Consider the following 18,890-nt stretch of genomic DNA (forward strand, 5'->3'; position numbering starts at 1 on the left):
CCTTGGCACCGTATCTTGTCTCCCAGGCACCTCACACTCATCTTTGCCCTCAGGCCTCATCCTCAGGCAGCTTTCCTCACTCTGGATTTAGCGAAGGAACCCCATCTGTCCTTGCACACAACAGAAACCCGGAGGTCTGTAGACCCCTTTCCCGTTGCTTTTCTTCCACCCATAGCCAGTCCCACACTGAGGCCCGTTGATATGCCTCTTAAATGCCCTGGGAATCTTCTCTTTCTCCATCCCGCCCCTGCTCTGGTGCTAGCTTCCGCCATCTCTGTGACAGCCTCCTCACGCTGTGCCGTGCCGGCCACCTTCCAGTGCATTTCCACTCGTGGCCGAGACGACTGTCTCCAAGTGCAAACCTGTTCCGTCACTTCTTTACTTAAAACCTTTCATGGGCTTCTCGCAGCTCTTAGGATAAAGCAGAGCTTCTTACCAGGGCCCCGTGAGCCCCCACGTGACACGGCCCCTGCTGACCTCTCTCACAGGCCCTGCCCTGCCCACCCCCGTTTCTAAATTCAGCCCCTGTGCCTTCCATGCACCCCCACTCTCCACCCTCCTTCCCTACCCGGAGTAGTGCTTTCCCCTCCCCTCCCCTCCCCTCCCCTCCCCTCCCCTCCCCTCCCCTCCCCTCCCCTCCCCTCCCCCCCCCCCTTCGGCAAATAACTCCTGTGCACCCTGCAGGTGCCCTGCCCTCCCTGACCAGGTCAGAGCCCTGCATTTCTTGTTCGTAGCAAATGTCACCGTTAATATTTTATTGTAGTTTTTCAGTGAATGCCGACCCTACTCCTCCCTGAGACCATAAGATCTGCGAGGGCAGGGATAGTGCCTGATTCCCCCCAATATTTTATTATGAAAATTTTCAAATGTAAAGTGGGAGGAACTTTGCAGCCAACACTCATACACCCCGTGACCTGGGTTCTACCTGGTTCTGACCCCTCACATCTCCGCCCCGCAGGGTGCCCGGTGCCCGGGAGGAGGGCAGTGCGTCTTCGTCGAATGAAAGTGGCCCGCGTCCTTCCGCCTCTGGGATGGTTAAGGCGGGGCGGGCAGGTGCAGGAATGTCTAAGAATGCTCATTTCAGCGCCATCTCCAAGCGTGGGAACCGGGAACTTAAGTGGAGGCGGGCCGCGCTGTGGTCATTGTACGCGCGGGACTCCCGCCTTCGGGGGCAGGGAAGACGCCGACCTGGGTGCGCAGACGCAGGGGGGGCTCCTGAGGGACCGCCAGGAAGAACACTAAAGAGACCGGGTAGGACACTATTTTTCCCCCTTAAAATTAAAAAATCAGGAAACATCGAGCTAGTGCCTATTCTACGCCAGGTGCCATCCCACGGTCTTTCCGTAAATCATTGCATGTTAATCCTCACAACAACCCTGAGGACGGGCGCTGCTTATTACCCCCGCTCGCAGGCAGGGAAACTGAGGCACAGAGCGGGTGAGTGACTTGCCTAGAATCACGCAGCTATTTCCACGGGAAAATGCCTCGGAAGTTACACACACAGCGCCCGACAGTCGTGACAGTGTCAAGCGCTGGCGAGGCCGCAGGGCAGCAGGAACGCGCATCGCTGCTGGGGGGGGATGCAACGTGGCTGCCAACCACTTCGGAAGGCAGTTTGGTGGTCTCCTTAAAATCTCAATACGCTCTTACCACAGGACCCAGCTATCACACTCCTTGATAGTTACCCCGAGGGGCTGAAAACTAGTGTCCGCGCCAAACCCTGCAGGTGGGGGCGTGGGGAGGCCTCCTTCAGAGTTGCCAAAACTTGGAGCAACCGGGAGAGGAGACACGCCGTGGTGCCTCCGACAACGGAGTATTAGTCAGCACTGAAAAGGATGGAGCGATGGAGCCACGCGAAGACACGGAGGAAACGTAAATGCTTATTACTGAGCGAAAGAAGCCGGCCTGGAAAGGCTACAAGCCGCGCGAGTCTAACTCTATGGCCTTCTGGAAAAGGCCACATTATGGGGACAGTAAAAAGATCAGAGGCGGGGCGGGGGGGACAGATAGGCAGAGCAGGGAGAAACTTCAGGGCAGCGAAAACGCTTTGCATGATCTATGAGGGCAGGTAGGTGCCATCGCAAAGCTGTCCGGACTCCCGGGAGTGAGCCTCACGTAACTGGGCGCTGGACGGGAGGGGCCTCGGCGCCGGCCCATCAACTACAGCGAGTGTCCCGCTCTGGGGGGGCTGGGCACGCGGAGGGGCGGGGGGGACGGGAAACCTCTGTACTTGCCTCTCAATCTTGCTGTGAACCCCAAACTACACTAAAAAAAAAAGCCTATTAAAAATACATACAACAGTCGTTATGGCTGCGAGATAAGATTTAGTACAGTTTCAGCGTAATCTCCCTTTGGCCTCGGTCGCGTCTCGCGTCCCATTTTTTCCTTCCGTTATCACACCTCGTGTGTTTCTTACCGGGCAAGTCGCTTCTCCAGGGGAGAAGCAGCGGGTCTGGAGGAGGGGACGCCGGCCACGCGCCTAAGACGCCTCCCCCGGCAGATGTCCCGCCGGGACGGGGCTGCACGCGGCATTTCAGAGCTCCCGCAGCTACGTGAGAAGGAAAGTTCCAGAGACCTTTGTCGGAGCTGGAGAGCTGGATCCCGACGTCCCCGAGGAGCCTCTCGGTGTCCTCCAGCCAGGACTGCGACAGGCGCACGACGTCCAGCGCGGCCCTCTGGAGCCCGGACACGGGGGCGCTCACCTGGAGGTGCTGGAGGAGCTCCGCCTCCTTCCCCAGGTCGCGGCTGCAGCAGGGCCTCCTCATGCAGGCCTGGGGGGGGGCGGTCGTGAGGAGCAGCCCCCGCCGCCGGGAACGCCACCTGCCCCGGCCACGTTTCTTGACTTTGCCACGGAGCAGGCAGGGCCATGCGTCAGCCACCCGGGGGGGGGGGGGCGCCCAGTTTTCTTTGCTTTTTTTTTTTTTGAATCCTCACAGAGAAGTGAGGATATTTTTTCCATTTAGAAAGAGTGGAAGCCGGGAGGGGAGAGAGAGAAACATCGGCGTGAGAGACACGGCGATTGGTTGCGGGGCTGGTTGCCTCCCAGGAGGGACTGGACTTATAACCCAGGCACGTGCCCTTGACCTGGAATCGAACCCGAGACCCTTTGGCACACGGGCTGACGCTCTAACCACGGAGCCACGCTGCCCGGGGCTTATTTTCATTTTTGGGGGGGTGGAGAGGAGACAGTGGAGCGGGGAGGGGGGCTCCTGTTCTGTTCGCCCTCTAACTTGTACTCGTGGTCACAGGGTCCCCGCTTAGTCCCATTCAGCTTCAAAGCCCAAGTGCCAAGGACCAGGGGCCGAAACGGGCGCGAATCTGGCTGTTTTTAGTCCCCAGAGTTCCTGCTGAGGCGCGCAGGCCGGTCAGAGCGCTCGGCTCCTCATCGGAAGGAGCCGGTAGCCCCGTGTCTGCGCGGACGCCCCAGCAGCAGCTGCTGATTTCCAGAGAGGCGGAGGCCGCTGCCCCGAGGGGTAGGGGTGGGGGGCGGGGGCTCGGCCGGCGCCCCCACGGTCCCCGCAGCGGGGCTAGGGGAGCCCTCCCGCGCTGGCCAGAGGAAGGCAGGGGGCAGGGCTGGTTCCCCGTCTCCCCCGGAGTAACAGGGCTGCTTTATCTCCCCACCGACCCCCAAGGCAGTACTGGGAGGGTCAGGCGCCTCCTCCCTGGCCACGCCAGGTTCCCCTGGGGCAGTTTTTGAGGCCCTTTGCCTTCTGCTCTCAACCGAGTTTCTCCATCCGGATGAAAGGTGGGCAATGGGCAGCGTGTTCCTGCCCCACCTGCTCCAGGGAGGCGGGCAGGTCCTCACACCAGCGGCACAGGTTGGGACCCGGGGTCGTCTGCGAGAAGCGGGGGTGAGGGGTAGGGGGGCACCTGGCAGCTGTCCAGGGCCGTCTTCAGCTTCTCGACGTTCTCTGCGATTTCCTCCTGCTTGGAGTTGCTGAGCTGGGTCTCCTTCTGCAGGCTCCATTTTTTCTGCTGGAAGCTGATGTTGTCCTCGGCGACCTGGGTGATCTTCTCTATTAACTGGGGACAAAAAGAAAAAGATATATATATATATATTTAAAATACAGGGTGGCTCTGGGAGGAGGGTGCTGGGAGCACCGTCCCGCCTGCAGGTGAGGGAAGAGGCCGGGACAGGTTTGGGCGACGGCTCCGGAGGAGGCCGTCGGCTCTGTCACCGGGACAGGGTTCCTGGGATTGGAGATGGTTTTTAAGATCCCAAGGCCTTGCCCTGGCAGGTGTGGCCCAGTCGGTTGGGCACTGCCCCGTGCACGGCAAGGTGGCAGGTTCAATTCCTGGTCAGGGCACATTCCCTGGCTGCAGGCTCCATCCCCAGCAGGAGGCAGCCAATCGATGTCTGTCTCATCCATGATTCTCTCTCTCTCTCTCTCTCCCCCTTCCTCTCTAAAATCAATAAAAACATATTTTTTAAAAAAAGATCCCAAGGCCTGCATTACTGCCACCCATTTGTTCTAGATTTTCCTGCCTTCTAGGAGAGACTCGTAACAGCCTGGTGCTGTGGGCTCGCGGAGAGGTGGTCAGGGTGTCCGGTGGCCCGCGAGAGGCGCCCGTCCCCACCGCGGCACTGACACAGGCAGGAAAGAGCTACTGGGAACTGACGAGGCCGTTGCCACGGCCAGGAGTCGGCCCTCCCTGCACCGAGGTCCCTCCTCTTCAGGAGGAACCAGGGGGACGCCGTCTGTGGTGAGGCCCCCCCCCCAGTGTTGGCCAAGCTCCCCCGCGGGTCTGGCCGCCAGAAGTACCCCGAGTGATTTTAGTTTGAGGTTCACAGAGACATTTCAAGGGAGTTTCACTGGCTTTTACTTTGAGAGCCAGGAAATCCCATAGGCTCTAAACAGATCTTTACGGTGTAGCAACAGTGTGAACCGCGTGCCACCAACAAACCCGGGAACATACGCTCCCAGCGCTACGTCCTGGGCCCTGGGGAAGGAAGCGCCCGGGCGGGCGGGGACAGACCTGCTGGTCGGTGACGGGCCTGTCCTGGAACGGCGTCCCGCGCCCGTAGGCGGCCTTGATGACCTGGCTCCGGAAATGCTCCAGCTGCGGCACAGAGCGAAGGCGGCTCAGTCGGGGGGCAGCCGGGCGGCCAGCCTGGGGGGGCAGGGCACTCCCATCGCTGGGGGTGGGCGGCAGGAGAAATCAGTGAGGAGGGTCTGAGCTCCCTCTAAGGCCTCTGCTCTCCCTGGAAGGGGCAGTGCCCGCGGGAGGGAGGGAGCCTCGGGCCTTGCTCACGCCCGCCGCCTGCCTGGCCCAGCGCCCGCCCTGCCCGCCTCAGGCCTCGGAGGGGCCCTGCTGCCCGTCATCCAGCGGGAAGCCCCCCGGAGCGCTCTGCCCTAACTGCGAGGCCGGCACCAGGCTGCGAGATAAATACTGGGGCTGTCAGCCCAAGAAGGCCGTGTCATCAGCAAGGGCGCCTGGGGACAGAGAGCTCACTCCCTCTGCCATTTCGCCCCCATGCCCCACGTGCCCCATCCACTCCGTGTACTGGATTCCGCCTTGTATCCCTGGCGCCTGGTACAGTGCCGGGCGCGGGGCAGACACTCAGAAACCTTTGCTGAGTGAATGCTGTGGACTGAGACGCCCGTCAGAGGCAGGGTCCCCCGCTCCGGCCCAACCGCTTCGAGGGCCTCCTTGGGGCTGGTGGTTTCCGATGACGGTGATGACACAGCGGAGCTAAATTAAATCAGGGCTTATGGAACTACAAGTTCAAGGCGTCCCGGGTTCCAGGAGAGGGGAGGGGCAAAGGAGCCCAAGTTTACCTGGGAATTTACCAGCATGGTGGCAAAACCAGTGAACTTAGGGCCATTGAAGACCCTAAGACAGAGTCCTGAAGGGACCAGAAGGGCCACTCAACTTAAAAGTCAGCGGGTCCCAAGACACAGGAGTTGACTGCACACCATGGAGCTCCGGGGAACCAAGCAGTGGAGGGGCGGATGTCCTGAGGACGTCCCTGCGGTCCGCCTGCCAGAAGCCGACGGGTTGCTCAAGGCCCTTCACACTGGTTTCACAGCCAAGGGGAAACCAGCCAGAAGTTATGTAGGGAGGGCCTGTGAGTGACGGTCCCATTGCCACCAGAGGCACCCTATGGGACTGCTCAGGGTGGGGGGACAGCTTCTCTTGGGCGATGGGCTTAGCCCTGGAGTCACTACCCGGGGGAGGCGGGGTCTTAGATAGAGAGCAGGACCACGGAGACAAGGGGCTGGAGTGGGGAAGTCCGGAGGCCGAGAGGGGCTCACCCTCTCTCTAGTCTAGACGGGGGGAACCTCAGTGTCTCTGAGGCACCTCTAAGAAGACTCCTTCCTGGCATCAGAACCAGCACCCTGGCACTTGGGCGAGGGCACAGATCACGCCCTCACATCAGGAGTGTGCTGGGGGGTGCGGAGGGCAGGGAAGGGGAGAGGGTCGCCCAGGTGCACCAAGGGAGGCCCAGATGGGCAGCCTGTCTGCCCCTGCTCTGCGGCGGGCACCCTGCAGGAGAAACGAGCCCGGGTGAAAGTGGCGGGCATTTGTTGAAGGAGCTGTAGAACCTGCCCCGTGGTCAGCAGCATCATTTCACTGTGGGCCTGAGAAAACCAGGCCACACTGCTGGGTCAGGCCGGACACTGCCGAATGGAAGGGCTCTGGGGGCCGGGCGGGGGGGATGGACGGACCCTTAGGGTTGGGGTACTTAACATTTCTTGGTGGTTCCTAGACCCCCTGAGAACCATGGGCCAGCACGCCGGACCCTCCCTCCCGGAGCAGGAGAAGCAAACACAGGTGGGAGCCAAATGTCCTCGGGTGCCTGGGCCGTGGTGGCCGGGGGGCCCCTTGGGCTGCATTCCGGAGGCTCAGTGCCCTGTCCCGGCTTCCCGTTTGCTCTCCCTTAGCCTTGGTGAAGTCTCATTGGCATGCTCCGGCCCTCATGGCTGTGCCACGTGTGGGGGGGGGCTGCTGGGCCATCCCAGGCCAGAGCCTTGGAGAAACGCGTTCCCAGGTCAGCCGGCCAGGCCTGCTCACCCCCCTGCTGGAGGCTTCTCCACCTGGCATGAGCTCAGGCACCCCAGGGTTCTACTTTCTTAAGAAAAGTGGCATTTCCTTATGGACGCTGACAGTGACATCTGCTGGGGGCCCAGAGGAGGGAAGGCAGTGGTCAGTGTCAGGATGAAACATGTCAGGGAGAAAGTACTAGAAGCTGTGCTGGGGTCAAGAGGCTCAAGCCCTTCCCAAGAGGGAAGGTGCGGCTGGCCAACGGGGGCCGGTGTCGGGGAGCGGCTGCTCGGCCGGGGTGTCGGTCAGCGGCGAGCTACCAGAGTGGGTGGCTTCCCAGCAGGAAGCCCTCTCTGGGGACGTAAGCTTCTGCCCATGAGACAAATGGGAAGATCAAGCCACAGCCGTCCCCCCCCACTCGTCCCCACCGGCCACGTGGGCGCAGACAGTTCGTGGGGGGCGGGGGCATGCACGCCTACCTGATCCACTGCCCTTTCCAGATTGACTTTAATGAGGCTCTCTCTGTTCCCCATTTCTTGTAGCTGAAGCAGTTTCCTTCTGGAATCCTCCTGAAGCTTCTCTTCAACCTGAAAGGACAATTAGCACTTGCTGCTGTGGTCGTAATGCACTCTGGGAAATTCCTCTGGGGGGGTAACGGCCCCAGAGGGGGAGGGGCCCGCATGGCAGGGGTCACAGGCGCACAGGGACCGGCTCCTAGGGGACAGGGCCCAGCTCTGCATCCTGCGGACTCCAACCCCAGCTGGGTGCCTAACAAGCCTGGTGACCCTGGGAGAGCTGCTTCCCTGCCCTGTGACTCGGTGTTCTCATCTGTCAAATGGGAATGATGACCCTAGTGGAGCCTCATAGGGATATCGTGGGGACTCAAAAGGTGCTTCTTAAGAGGGCTCTGGAACCACCCGGGGAGGCTTGCTGAGCCATGAGCCGCGGCCCGGAACAGAAGGCGTTTAAAGCGGGGAGCTGCCCACTTATTGCCCCTCGCTCGGGTAACAGTCCCCTGGAGGGGAGCGCGGAGCGCTCGGCGCTGCCCTCTGCTGGCCACCACAGGCCCTGCTGCTGCTCCGTTCACTCCGGCGCAATAAACATTCCTGGGAGCACGTGGGGAGCGAGCCCAGGGCTCCGGCGTCAGCGGGACACGGGGCAAACTCCCCTCAGTAAACGAGAGGATTTTGTATTGAAACAACTTCACGAGCGGTTTATTAGGGAGCCGAGGGGGAGAGGGTCACACAGATGTAATGAAAGACCCCGAGAAGCCCCTCACTGCTTACGGCTGAGCCGGGGGATCCAGGGAAGAGCCCCTCACTAGTGATGTTACCTTGGAAAAGCCACCCAACCTCTCCGGGCCTGGTTTCCTCCTTAAACAGTCCTCTCGGGTCTGAACATGCCCTGACTTCTATTTCGGCAGACTTTTTCTCACGCTACAAAAGTAAAATCGGACCCTGGACTCTGCCCTTGCCTATATTTCCTCCATAACGAATGGCCCCCCAGCCCCGACCCCAAGCCTCGCAGTCATCTCTGCCGCCCCCCCCCTCGCCCACCGCGCTCTCCAAGCCCGTCGCTCCCGCCCCTCTCACGCCCACTCGGCTTCCTCGCTCCTACCCTGTGTGAGGCGGGCCAGGCCACTGGGAGCCTCTGGCCCCCTCGCCTCTATTTTCACTCCCTTCCAGAACATTCTCGCGCTGCTGTGAGAGTTACTGAGCCGCGGAGCAGCAGCTCTGCCTGACAGACGCTCTGCGATGGTGGGAATGTTTCGTGTCTGTGTTGTCTAATTTGGCAGCCTCAGGCCACATCTGGCTACAGAGCCCGTGAGACGTGGCTGGTGTGACCCAGGAACTGAATTTTAAGTTTTATTGAACGTCGACAAATTTCAATGTGAACAGTCACATGCGGCTGGTGGCTGTGCCACGGTCATTGGTATCAGATGAACCTGGCTTCCCGCCTGGCCTTTGCCACTTATTGGCTCTGGGTGGCTTCTGTACTAGTAACTAGCAGCCTTGACTCCCTCGCCTGTGCAGAGGATAATTTCTAGCTCATAGAGCTGTTATGAGGGTGAAAAGAGATGAAACGAGAAATTATAGCTGTCGCCCGGCCGGCGTGGCTCAGCGGTTGAGCGTTGACCCATGAACCATGAGGTCGCAGTTCAATTCCCGGCCACAGCACATGCCTGGTTCCTCCCATCGATGTTTCTATCTCCCTCTCTCTCTAAAATCAATAAAAACATATTTAAAACAAAGAAATTACAGCTATCGAGTCACCATCACCACTAATCACAAGCACAGTCGTATCAGTCCAGCTTAGGGCCTTCAGCAGCTCCCGGCTGCCTTTGTGGCGTTCAGCCCGAGCGCAGAACAAACCGTAGCCCCACGCCAGGGAAGGGTTCGGGAGCCCTGTGAACTCCAAGCAAGCTAAACAAAAACAAACCCACTCCCAGATAAAGCATCGGAAAACTGCTGGAAATCCAGGGAAAAGTATCGTCTTAAAAGCAGCCCAAGAAAAAACAGAGGTGATGCAAAGGGACACGGCAATGACTTCGAAATAGAAAGCGCAGGAACCGAAGGACGCCAGGAAGGTGGACCCAACGCCCCCTGTACGGCGCTGAAAGAAAAGATGTGTTTCAGTCAAGATGTGTTTCAGGAATGCAGGTTAAACATACATTCTCGGATGCACACGCACAAGCGCACACACGTCTGAGAGCATTTGCCATCAGCACTGTCAAGGACAAGGGCGCCGTGATCCACTGACACTGGATCCTGGTGAGTCAGGAGGGCACAGTATGGGCTTTAGCGTGACAACCGCAACCCACGTCGGGTCCTGGCAAGTCACGGGCAAACGCCACCGTCTTTCTGTTCCTAGAAGCATGAAGGGCGGGACACTTCCCAGCTAAAAGACACAGGAACGGAACGACAGAAAACCGTCAGTTCCAGGGAACACACGGAGCGAGAGCTCGTGGGCCTGGGCCACAGGGTGGTGACGGCGGGGGGGGGGGCGCATGGAGGGGATCGATGGTGATGGAGAAAGTAAAAAACAAAATTTAAAAAACACACAGGAGAACACAAGAAAGGAGAGAAAAAGAAAGACAGCCCGGAAATGTGGCTCAACTGTCGCTAAGCCAGGGAGTGAAGTGGAAGGAACCCGTCAGTACACTGGCGACTGCATTTGAAATCAGCGGCTGAGAGGCCAGGATTGTCAGGCTGCATTTTATAAAACTGACATGCTCTTTAGAAGAGAGAAAAAAATCAAACTTAAGACAAAGATCGACAGGAAAATTCTGAAAAAGATGTGCCCTGAAAAGCCAGCAGAAAGCCCGTGCAGCTGACGGAGCTCCGTCAATGACAACACAGACCCAAGGGAGAAACACGACCAGAGACGAACACCAGGCATTTCTACCATGACCGAAGGCTGTCGTCTCCCCCACGGCCCCGATGGGAAATATCAAAACCCTAAATTTATATGCACCTACTAACACAGACTCAAAATACGTAAAGCAAAAGTTGGCAATACCAAAAGAAGAAATACACAAATCCAGGATCATGACGGGATTTTAAACACACACACACCTCTCCCAAAGGCTGATGGTGGTGCACACGGGCAGGAAAATCAGCAGGAGCCTTTGGGTTTGAACAACACTGGCAAACTTGATTTAATGGCTAATTTGACAGTTGAGATGTGAAGGCTGCCTGGGGTGGTGGCCACGCACAGGAGCTCTGGAGCCAGACAGTCCTGGATTCAAGCTCTGCCGCGGCTACTTCATCTGAGTGAACTTGGGCAACTTCCTTCAGCCCCGTGAGCCTCAGTTTGCCCAACTATAAAACGGGGTTAACAGCAGTACAGACCACACAGGGTTGCTGAAGGATGAACGGAGGCGCCTGGCCCAGAGGGGTCACCGGGCCAACGCTGCCTGGGCCGTACCTTGCTCTTTTCTCCAAGTGTCCTGGACATCACGCTCTGCTCGGTGTTGCTCTTCCTCAGCTCCTCCCGGAGCCTCTTCATTTCCTTCTCCATGCCTTGGATTTGCTGAAAGAGTTTCAACAAGAGCCAGCTCCCCCGAGGGCACGCAGGACCTGCCTCTGGGCTGGGAGGGCAGGATCCCCAGAACTCCTTTCAGGGGGTTCATCAGGCAGAAACCTAGTCCGGGATCAGCTACATTCCACCCCTGGCGGGGGTGGCGGGTGGGAATTGTACATCTGTAGAGCAAAGTAGATTTTTCTTTTTCAATTGATGTATTGCGGGTGTTGGGTAGGTGAAAATGATTACTTTTGTTTGAAAAACTCAGCATGTACACCGGATTTAACAGTATAAGATCCCCATCAACTCATTAGACTCTCTCCTCTTGGGGTGTGTTTTTGAGATTGATTCAAACAAGGGCCGTTTGGAAGACACACTGGGCACAATGCAAATTCTCTTGCTTCCCACGGGGGCAGAGAACAGGAACGCTCCTGACACGGAGAAGGGCTCCTCCTCGCGTCGAAGGCGCCGTGCTCCCGGCCATGGAAACTGGGCCCGGGGACGTGGGACAGGGTTCCTTCCAGTGGCCCAGGAAATGAACATTTTCATTTTAATGGTCATATTTTCACTGTATTTTTAAAATAGTCACCTTCTAGATAAGGCAAATGATGCCTTTTTGTTGTTGTTTTTACGAACTGGTGTAAAATGGATGGATTTAAATAAACTTACTTAAGGAAGAATTTTGGGTCGGCGATTGTGCCCATGGCTATGACAAAAGTGTGACAGTGGAATGTAATAGTTTGGGCACCACAGGTCCCGGGGCAGGGACCACAGTGGGTTGTGGGCAGCAGGTGGTGGCCACCTGGCCAGCTCCCGTCCCTGTCCCCACCCCAGCCCCAGCCCAGCTCCAAGAGAAACCCGTAGGGGGCTGGAGCCAACGCCCAGAAAATCCCGGGGGGGGGGCGTGTTTTCCACGGTCTTTCCACCCGTGTCCTCCCAGAGGCAGCAAATCGAAGACTCGGGAGATGGCCTTCACTGGAAACCGTCAGAACACCCCGGAGCTGGTGCTCGCTAATGGGCCAAGGACTCTCCCCAAGACGGACGGTGGAAGCCTCTGCGAGGGCGCCCAGGAGGGAGGAAGCTCACTCACGGATCGGCAGAGTTTGAGCTCTTTCCCTTGGGCTTCCTGGTGCTCCTTCTGAGCATCTGCCTTCTTCAACGCCTCCTTGAGGGACGAGCACTGTGGGGAAAAAGACAAGGCCACATGGGGTTGTCTGGGGGCCCCACGCCCCCACGTGGGCCTCTCAGCATTTCCTGCCGTTTAACCCACCCACGCCCCAGATTTGGAGCGGCGAGGCCATTTGTGTCTAGTGGACGCGTGGGACCTGCGGGAGCGCCTCGCGCACCGGCTCGTGAGCTCCGAGGAGGAAAGCGTCCAAGTCTTTTTCAAAAGCCAGCGGGCTACACCGCGGGGAAGCCGGGCTTTGCGGAGGCGGGGCACTTGGGGTGGAGGGATGGGGTGTTCTCCTCTGTGACCCTCAGAGCACAGCTTTGAGGGGCGTGTGGACGGGGTGGGGCTCACTAGGGGACCTGGATGGCGCTCGGTGCTTTCTGCAGGTCGCATCTCGAAGACACAACTGCCCTGCGTGGGGGGCTGGCAGGGTCAAGGGGGCAGCCTTTCTGGAGGGCAATTAAGAGCATAAAGAAGTGTCTTCTTTTGGACCCCAGAAATGCCCGCTTTAGAGATGTGTCCTGAGGGCGATGACTAGAGAAATCAGCGAATCTGTAGATTCGGGATGTGCTTCTCAGCATTGTTGGCAACATTAAAAATTTTTTTTTAAACCAGAGTGTCCAGCAATAGGAGACTGTTTCATTGTATCGTAGACACCCAGGAAAATAGTATGTGGCTTTTAAGAGCCAGGATAAAGCTTCTTTGTATTAACATGGGAAAGCAGTAAGCATTGAAGATTTTTAAATGTGCACCTTGTAAGTTCACTGTGAGGCATGAATGCATCGTTCATTTCATCATTTCCTTCTAGGTCACTCATCAAACAAGACCAGAAGAACAGGCATTAAAATATTGACGTTGGTTTTTGGGGAAGCATTTCCTTTTCCTAATTTTGCTTTTTAATGCCATCTACTTATTCTCCTAAAATTCACAGCACAACACACACGATTTTAAAAAAGACAGGCATCCCAGATGTTCACGAGAGCAGCACCCTGGGTGGTGAGGGGCCTGCGTGCTCATGGGCGGCACGGGCTCGAGAAGAGGGCAGAGCTCGCCCCACGGTCAGGGAGGAGGGGAAATGGGGAAAGGACCCAAACGCACGCCAGCAAGTGGAACAGCCTCGCGGCTGCTGTTTTTCTATATTTCTCCCACTTAGCATCGGTGTACAACCCCTCCCCCCTCCCAGCACACAGGCCCCCCCATGGGTCCCCCTCACACATGCACATACATGCACGCACATGCACACACATGCACACACATGCACACACACCCCACGCACACCCCACACCCCACACCAAACCGATCCCAGGCGCCTAGGACGTCAATCTGCTCGGGAGAAACAGAGGCAGAGAGCTTGGCGGGGTGGCCGACCCGGGGCAGAGGCAGAAGAACACAATTAAAACCAGCCTCCCGCTCCTCAGAAAATGGGTTTGTTACCCGCATTTCACAGATGGAGAGATGGAGGCAGCTAGGCTGCCGTGAAAGCAAGCTCCGGGCTGGGCCCCGGCCCGTCTGACCCGGGCCTGAGCGGGCTCCGCCTGTCCCCAGCCCCACGCTGGGCCCCGGCCGTCTGACCCGGGCCTGAGCGGGCTCCGCCTGTCCCCAGCCCCACGCTGGGCCCCGCGCTAAGCACCGGGCGTCAGTGCTGCCTTTTCTCTGCAGCGTCGGGTCCACTCCCACCCGGCGCCCACGCGGACATCGCCGCCGGTCCCGCAGCCCCGTCCAGTGGGAGTTGCCAGCTGAGATGAGAGCCACTAGGTTTTACCTCGACTCATCGAAACAGACAAATGACACAATACGAAGCAATCTTACCCCGCGGGACGGGGGCCTGAAGGCGGAGTCTGTGTACAGTCAAGTCCCGTCTATGAAGCTCTTACCCCGCCTACCAGGCCCGTTTCACCCGCAGGAGCTCTCACGCACTAAAGCCCGTGGGCAGAAGGGAGGGTCTCTCGTCCACGCGGGACCCTCGAAGTTCCGCTGCGAAGGCAGCCAAGGAAACCGGAGGGTGGTGACCGACCGCGAGGAGGCGGGCGCGGTCCCCTCGCCCCCGGAAGAGCCCGCTCTGCGTGAACAGCGGGCCTCGCAGGGGCACGCCTGCTCCTCAGGTGGTTCTTGCTGGGATCAAACAAGCTAACCTGTCACAGGTGCTAGAAACGCTCGCGGGATTCAATGTGTTTTTAAAAAGCCGCAAGGACGTGGCCCCAGCCTCTCCCGGCCGCCTGCCCTGCGCTGTCCTCCCCGCGCCCTGGGCACCCCCTCCTCTCTCCCAGGTGTCGGAGAGGCGGGGCCGCCGGGCCCGCGGGGACCGGGCCGACGCATCTCTCTGCCTGATGGTGCCGCGGGGACCAGGAGGGCGACTGACACTCACCCTGGAGCTGAGGGCTTCCAGCTGGTGACCCTTGTCTTTGTTCTCGCTTTTCAGTTGGGCCACCTCCTGCCTGAGCTGTTGAAGTTGCTCGTCCTTTGCTAACAGGTCTTTCTGCAAAGAGGACACCATCCCTGTTTAAAAAACAACAAGATTCACGGAGGTGAGAGAGGCAGGGAGGTTTACCCCTGTCGCCCGGCTCCCAGCCCACCGTGGACCGCGAGGGGGCGGGGCTGCTTGTTCCCCAGCATCACCCAGCCCGCGCCTCGGGCCTGGACCTGCGACGGCACACCTGGGGTCCCGCTGACCGCGCGGGGGTCTCACCCAGGAGGCCTGGGCTGCGGCCCGAGACTCAGGGGGTGACCCGGGCACTGCCGGTGCTGGGGCCTGGGGACCAAACAAAGCGGTATCTGGGAGAGGGGCAGTGGCCGGTGGCGATGTCGGGAGGTGAGCGAGCAGGAGGCCGGCAGCCCTCGGCCGCTCCAGGGAGAGCTCACCCGACGTGATGGCGTTGTCCCTCCTCAAGGTCTCGCCCTCGTTTTTCAGGGAGGTGATCTCCAGGTTCCTCTCGGACAGGGTCTGGCACAGCACCTGGCTGTAGCCTTGCTGCAGGGCACTGACCTGAGGGCGGGGCAACGCACGGTCAGAGAGAGAGGGAGGGAGACGGTCAGAGCGATAGAAACATCGATGAGAGAGAAACATCGATCGGCTGCCTCCTGCAGGCCCCTCCTGGGGATCGAGCCCTGACTGGGAATCGAACCGGCAGCCTCTTGGCGCCTGAGACGACTCTCAACCAACCGAGCCCCACCGGCCAGGCAAAACCACGCGTCCTAGTTTCAACCGGTGGAAGGGACAGGAGAGGGCCTGTTCCTTCGGTGACCGTTTCCTAGGTAATCAGAACAGGAAGCTTGTCTCTGTCCCCACACGGGGCGCAGGCCCAGCTGCTGCCAGGGACCCCGGATTCCCTAACACGCCCTCCGACGACCCTTGAACTCTCAGCCCTTGGTTCCAGATCGCCCGGCACCACTGGATGCAGAAACAAGTTCCACAGAGGGGAGCAGGTGGTGAAGTCAATTCCCTCCAACGGTAACAGCAATAGCGCGTCTCAGAGAACGTTCCAGAGCTCCCCGCCCGTTCACAGGCGCTGCTTCTCCGAGGCGTCGAGAGGCGGAAGGTCCCGTGACCGCCCCCATTTTGCAGGTGGGCACATTGAGACCCAGGGAGGTGCGGGGTCACCCAGCCGGTCAGAGGCGGGGCTGCCAGTCAAATCCAGGTTTTCGGCCCAGTTCTTCCCACCTGGCCCCGCGGCTCTGGGAACCAGCTCGGAACGCCGGAGGCAGAGCGTGGACTCGGGGGCCAGCCTGTGGCCTTCAGATTCGTTCCCAGGCCGTGGGAACGCAGGGAGGACCCCAACTTCATTTCACTTTCCACTCTGTAAGTGGGGAGCTGGCGGTCCCAATCCGGTAGGGCTGTGGGGACGGTTTTAACAAGTCAGCATCCGTGCGGGTGCTCGGATCGTGCCCGGCACGGGGGCATCAGCTGTGGCCGCCCTCTCGCCGGCCGCCCGCGGCGTCAGCTTCCCTCGCCTGTCTCGGGGGAGGCAGCCTGGGGCGTGGGGGGCGCATCTGCGAGCCCTGGGCAGGCTCCGTCTCGGGCAAATGCGGGAAGCCCTGGCAGCGCCCCCTGCGGGCCCAGCAGAGGCGACCGGCGGCGCCCGCCCACGGGCCGTGGGTAAGGGCCCCGCCACCAGGTGGCGGCCACGATCTTCCTTCTTGGTTTTTGTCCCAGAAAAATCTAGTCGTCGTTACTCGGGTCGAATTAACAAAACCAGCAAGGTCTCATCTCATTCTCGGACCCATTTCCTGCCCCATCATGGTCTGGACTGTGTGACATTTGGGGCAGTTGCCTTGCTTCCCCCCCGGGGCATCTGACACACGGGGAGGGGGGTACATGCTAGAGGGTGGGAGGGGACAAAGGTCACTGCCCCCCCCGCGTCCCCCCAAAGGCTATGCTTTTACACATTTGCGCTTTGGAAACTCTGAAAAATTTCTTTAACCTCTTAGTGTTCTCTGAGGGAGACGTGCAACTTTTCCACAAAAGGTGCCTGGACTGATTTTTTTTTTTTTAAGTTTCTAGCTCTTCTCAGCTTAATGCTTTTATTTGCATGACACTAGAGGCACAACAGAAGCTTTCAGAAGAGATGGGGAAGCACCTTCCCCCCAAAGACTCCAGTGCTTCTGACAGATACAAATATTTCAGCGGAAGTATCAGGGTCTTAAGAGCTCAGGCTGCGGGAAAAGTCCAAGCAGTCGTCAAACCCCGTCATTCCTTTCACGCCCCAAACAAACGCCCACGTGGTCTGTAACTGGCACAAACACCGAGAAGGTTAAGGTCAGTTCTGCAGGTGCCGAGTCGTGAGAAGGTTACGGTGCTGGGAGGAGCAGTCGCTGCCAGATGATAATTTGGGCCCTTGGCCCACGTGGCTCAGAGGCTGGAGCGCAGGCCTGCGCACCGAAGGGTCACGGGTTCAACTCCCAGTCGAGGGCACGTACCTGGGTTGCGGGTTCGGTCACTTCCCGCCCCGGGGGCTGGTGTCCTTCCCCACCTTGGGCGGCCGACCGCCCCTTTCCTAGCTGCCCAGGCCCTTCCGAGAGCTGTCGCCCCGCCTCCGACTCTAAGCCCCCCGTCAGCCCGTCTCAGAGCCCTACCTGGCTCTTCAGGCTCTGGATCTCCCTCTGCTTGGCATCGACGTCGTCGTCGGGAGCCGGGTGCTGCTGCGAGGCCACCCTCTCGCCCCTGGGGCTCACCGTCTCCGACAGCTTCAGGCTCAGGCTGGCCAGTTCGTTCTGCAGGTTTCCGATTACGGCGTCCTTGTACTTCGACTCGAGCTCGAAATCCGAGAGGCGGCTGACTTCTCTCCCCAGCAGCAGGATTATTTCATCCTGGGGCGCGGGCAGGTGGGAAGGTTACTCACTAGGTGTGTGGGGGGGGGCAAGGGTAAGCCGCTTAAAACATACAGGCCCGGCCGGCGTGGCTCAGCGGTGGAGCATCCACCTAGGACCCAGGCGATTGGGGTTCGATTCCCGGTCAGGGCACATGCAGGGTTGCGGGCTCGATCCCCAGTCGGGGGCCTGCAGGAGGCAGCCGATCAATGACTCTCATCAGTGATGTTTCTCTCTCCCCTCTCCCTTCCTCTCTCTGAAATCAATAAAAACATACATTTAAAGTGTGGCGGAATTCTTTCAGGAAGGAGAGGGCGGGCGGGCAGGGAGACGTGGGCCTGCGGGCCTCTCTCCGCCGCATGGAAACCTCACGGAGGCACGAGTTTGGTTGAAAGGAGCTCCTCGCGTCTAGACTCCTGTAAGCAGATGCTTACGCCTCACGGGTGCTAAAACTTCCCTTTCCCCCCAAATTACACTTTCATACTGAGAACCGCCATCCCCGGTGGGAACTTTTGTTGCTAGAAAATTTATGTATCGTATATTTTTTTAACTTTGTGATATTCGGCCCAGTGCACTGGGGACCTAGGGAAGGTAATTAGGCAAACACGACATTCTACTCAGCCGCATTCTGCTTATAACGAGGGCGATTTTTTAACTTCAAAACTGTAATACAGTCTGCAACATTTCCTCCCTCCTTCCACTCTCCCAGCGCCACTCCCCGCCTCCTGTGCTTATTCGGGTGAACATTTACTCCGGGAAACCGCATCTGGGACGCAAACGAGGCGGGAACGTGATTTATGTCCGTGGCTCACTTAAAACTCGGCTGCAAAACAAATTGCTGGCCGACGTCCCCACAGGAGCCACTCCCCCAGCCCTCCATCCCTCGGAAAGAAAGAGCTCTGCTGCCAAAGGGCCTGTGAGGTTCCCCCCAAAAGGAAAAAAAAATCCCCCAAACTTGTCACCGAAAAGTCATCAGTCCAATGTCAGAAAGGCTGAAAAAATTTTCCCAGGTGCGTTTTTGAATGAGCTGTGGAATTCCTGCTCTCCCAGCAGTTTTCTGTGGGTTGCAAGGAGGTCAGTGGGCAATTTCCAGGCCAGTTCATCGCCTGGGGAGCTGTCTCATCAGCCTCACGACCTTCCAGGTCCCGGACCTGGGGAAGGACAGTGTCAGGAGGAAGCCTGCCCGGCGCTGCCCACTGCTGCCCAGGGTCCTTCTTTGGGTCTTTGCAGATGCTTGTGGCAAAAACATCAAGGCATCGGACATTCTGTACCCCTGGGCAGCCCCCCTTGTCTGGCCCAATGATAAGTGGCCCGGAGCCTCCATGCTCAGCCAGGTCCCTATGAATTATTCATGAGTCAAACGTTTATTGAGCAGCTACTATGTGCCAGGCCCTGGGCTGGGCTC

At 58.9% G+C, this 18,890-nt stretch overlaps 1 protein-coding gene across 1 annotated transcript in view; it reads right to left on the minus strand.

Moving 5' to 3' along the window:
- FHAD1 (forkhead associated phosphopeptide binding domain 1) overlaps positions 1 to 18,890 on the minus strand; it is a gene marked incomplete at its 5' end in the record, with an annotated part of 80,939 nt that overhangs the window by 44,875 nt on the left and 17,174 nt on the right. The window contains 9 exons of the mRNA XM_081144825.1: positions 2,576 to 2,771; positions 3,871 to 4,023; positions 4,978 to 5,061; positions 7,467 to 7,574; positions 10,915 to 11,019; positions 12,101 to 12,190; positions 14,547 to 14,677; positions 15,041 to 15,164; positions 17,252 to 17,485. Of these exons, the coding sequence (XP_081000951.1) occupies positions 2,576 to 2,771; positions 3,871 to 4,023; positions 4,978 to 5,061; positions 7,467 to 7,574; positions 10,915 to 11,019; positions 12,101 to 12,190; positions 14,547 to 14,677; positions 15,041 to 15,164; positions 17,252 to 17,485 (1,225 nt within the window). The remainder of the gene's footprint in view (positions 1 to 2,575; positions 2,772 to 3,870; positions 4,024 to 4,977; positions 5,062 to 7,466; positions 7,575 to 10,914; positions 11,020 to 12,100; positions 12,191 to 14,546; positions 14,678 to 15,040; positions 15,165 to 17,251; positions 17,486 to 18,890) is intronic.

This window comes from Miniopterus schreibersii (genome assembly GCF_964146895.1).
Source record: "Miniopterus schreibersii genome assembly, chromosome: 8".
Taxonomy (NCBI): Eukaryota; Metazoa; Chordata; class Mammalia; order Chiroptera; family Miniopteridae; genus Miniopterus; species Miniopterus schreibersii.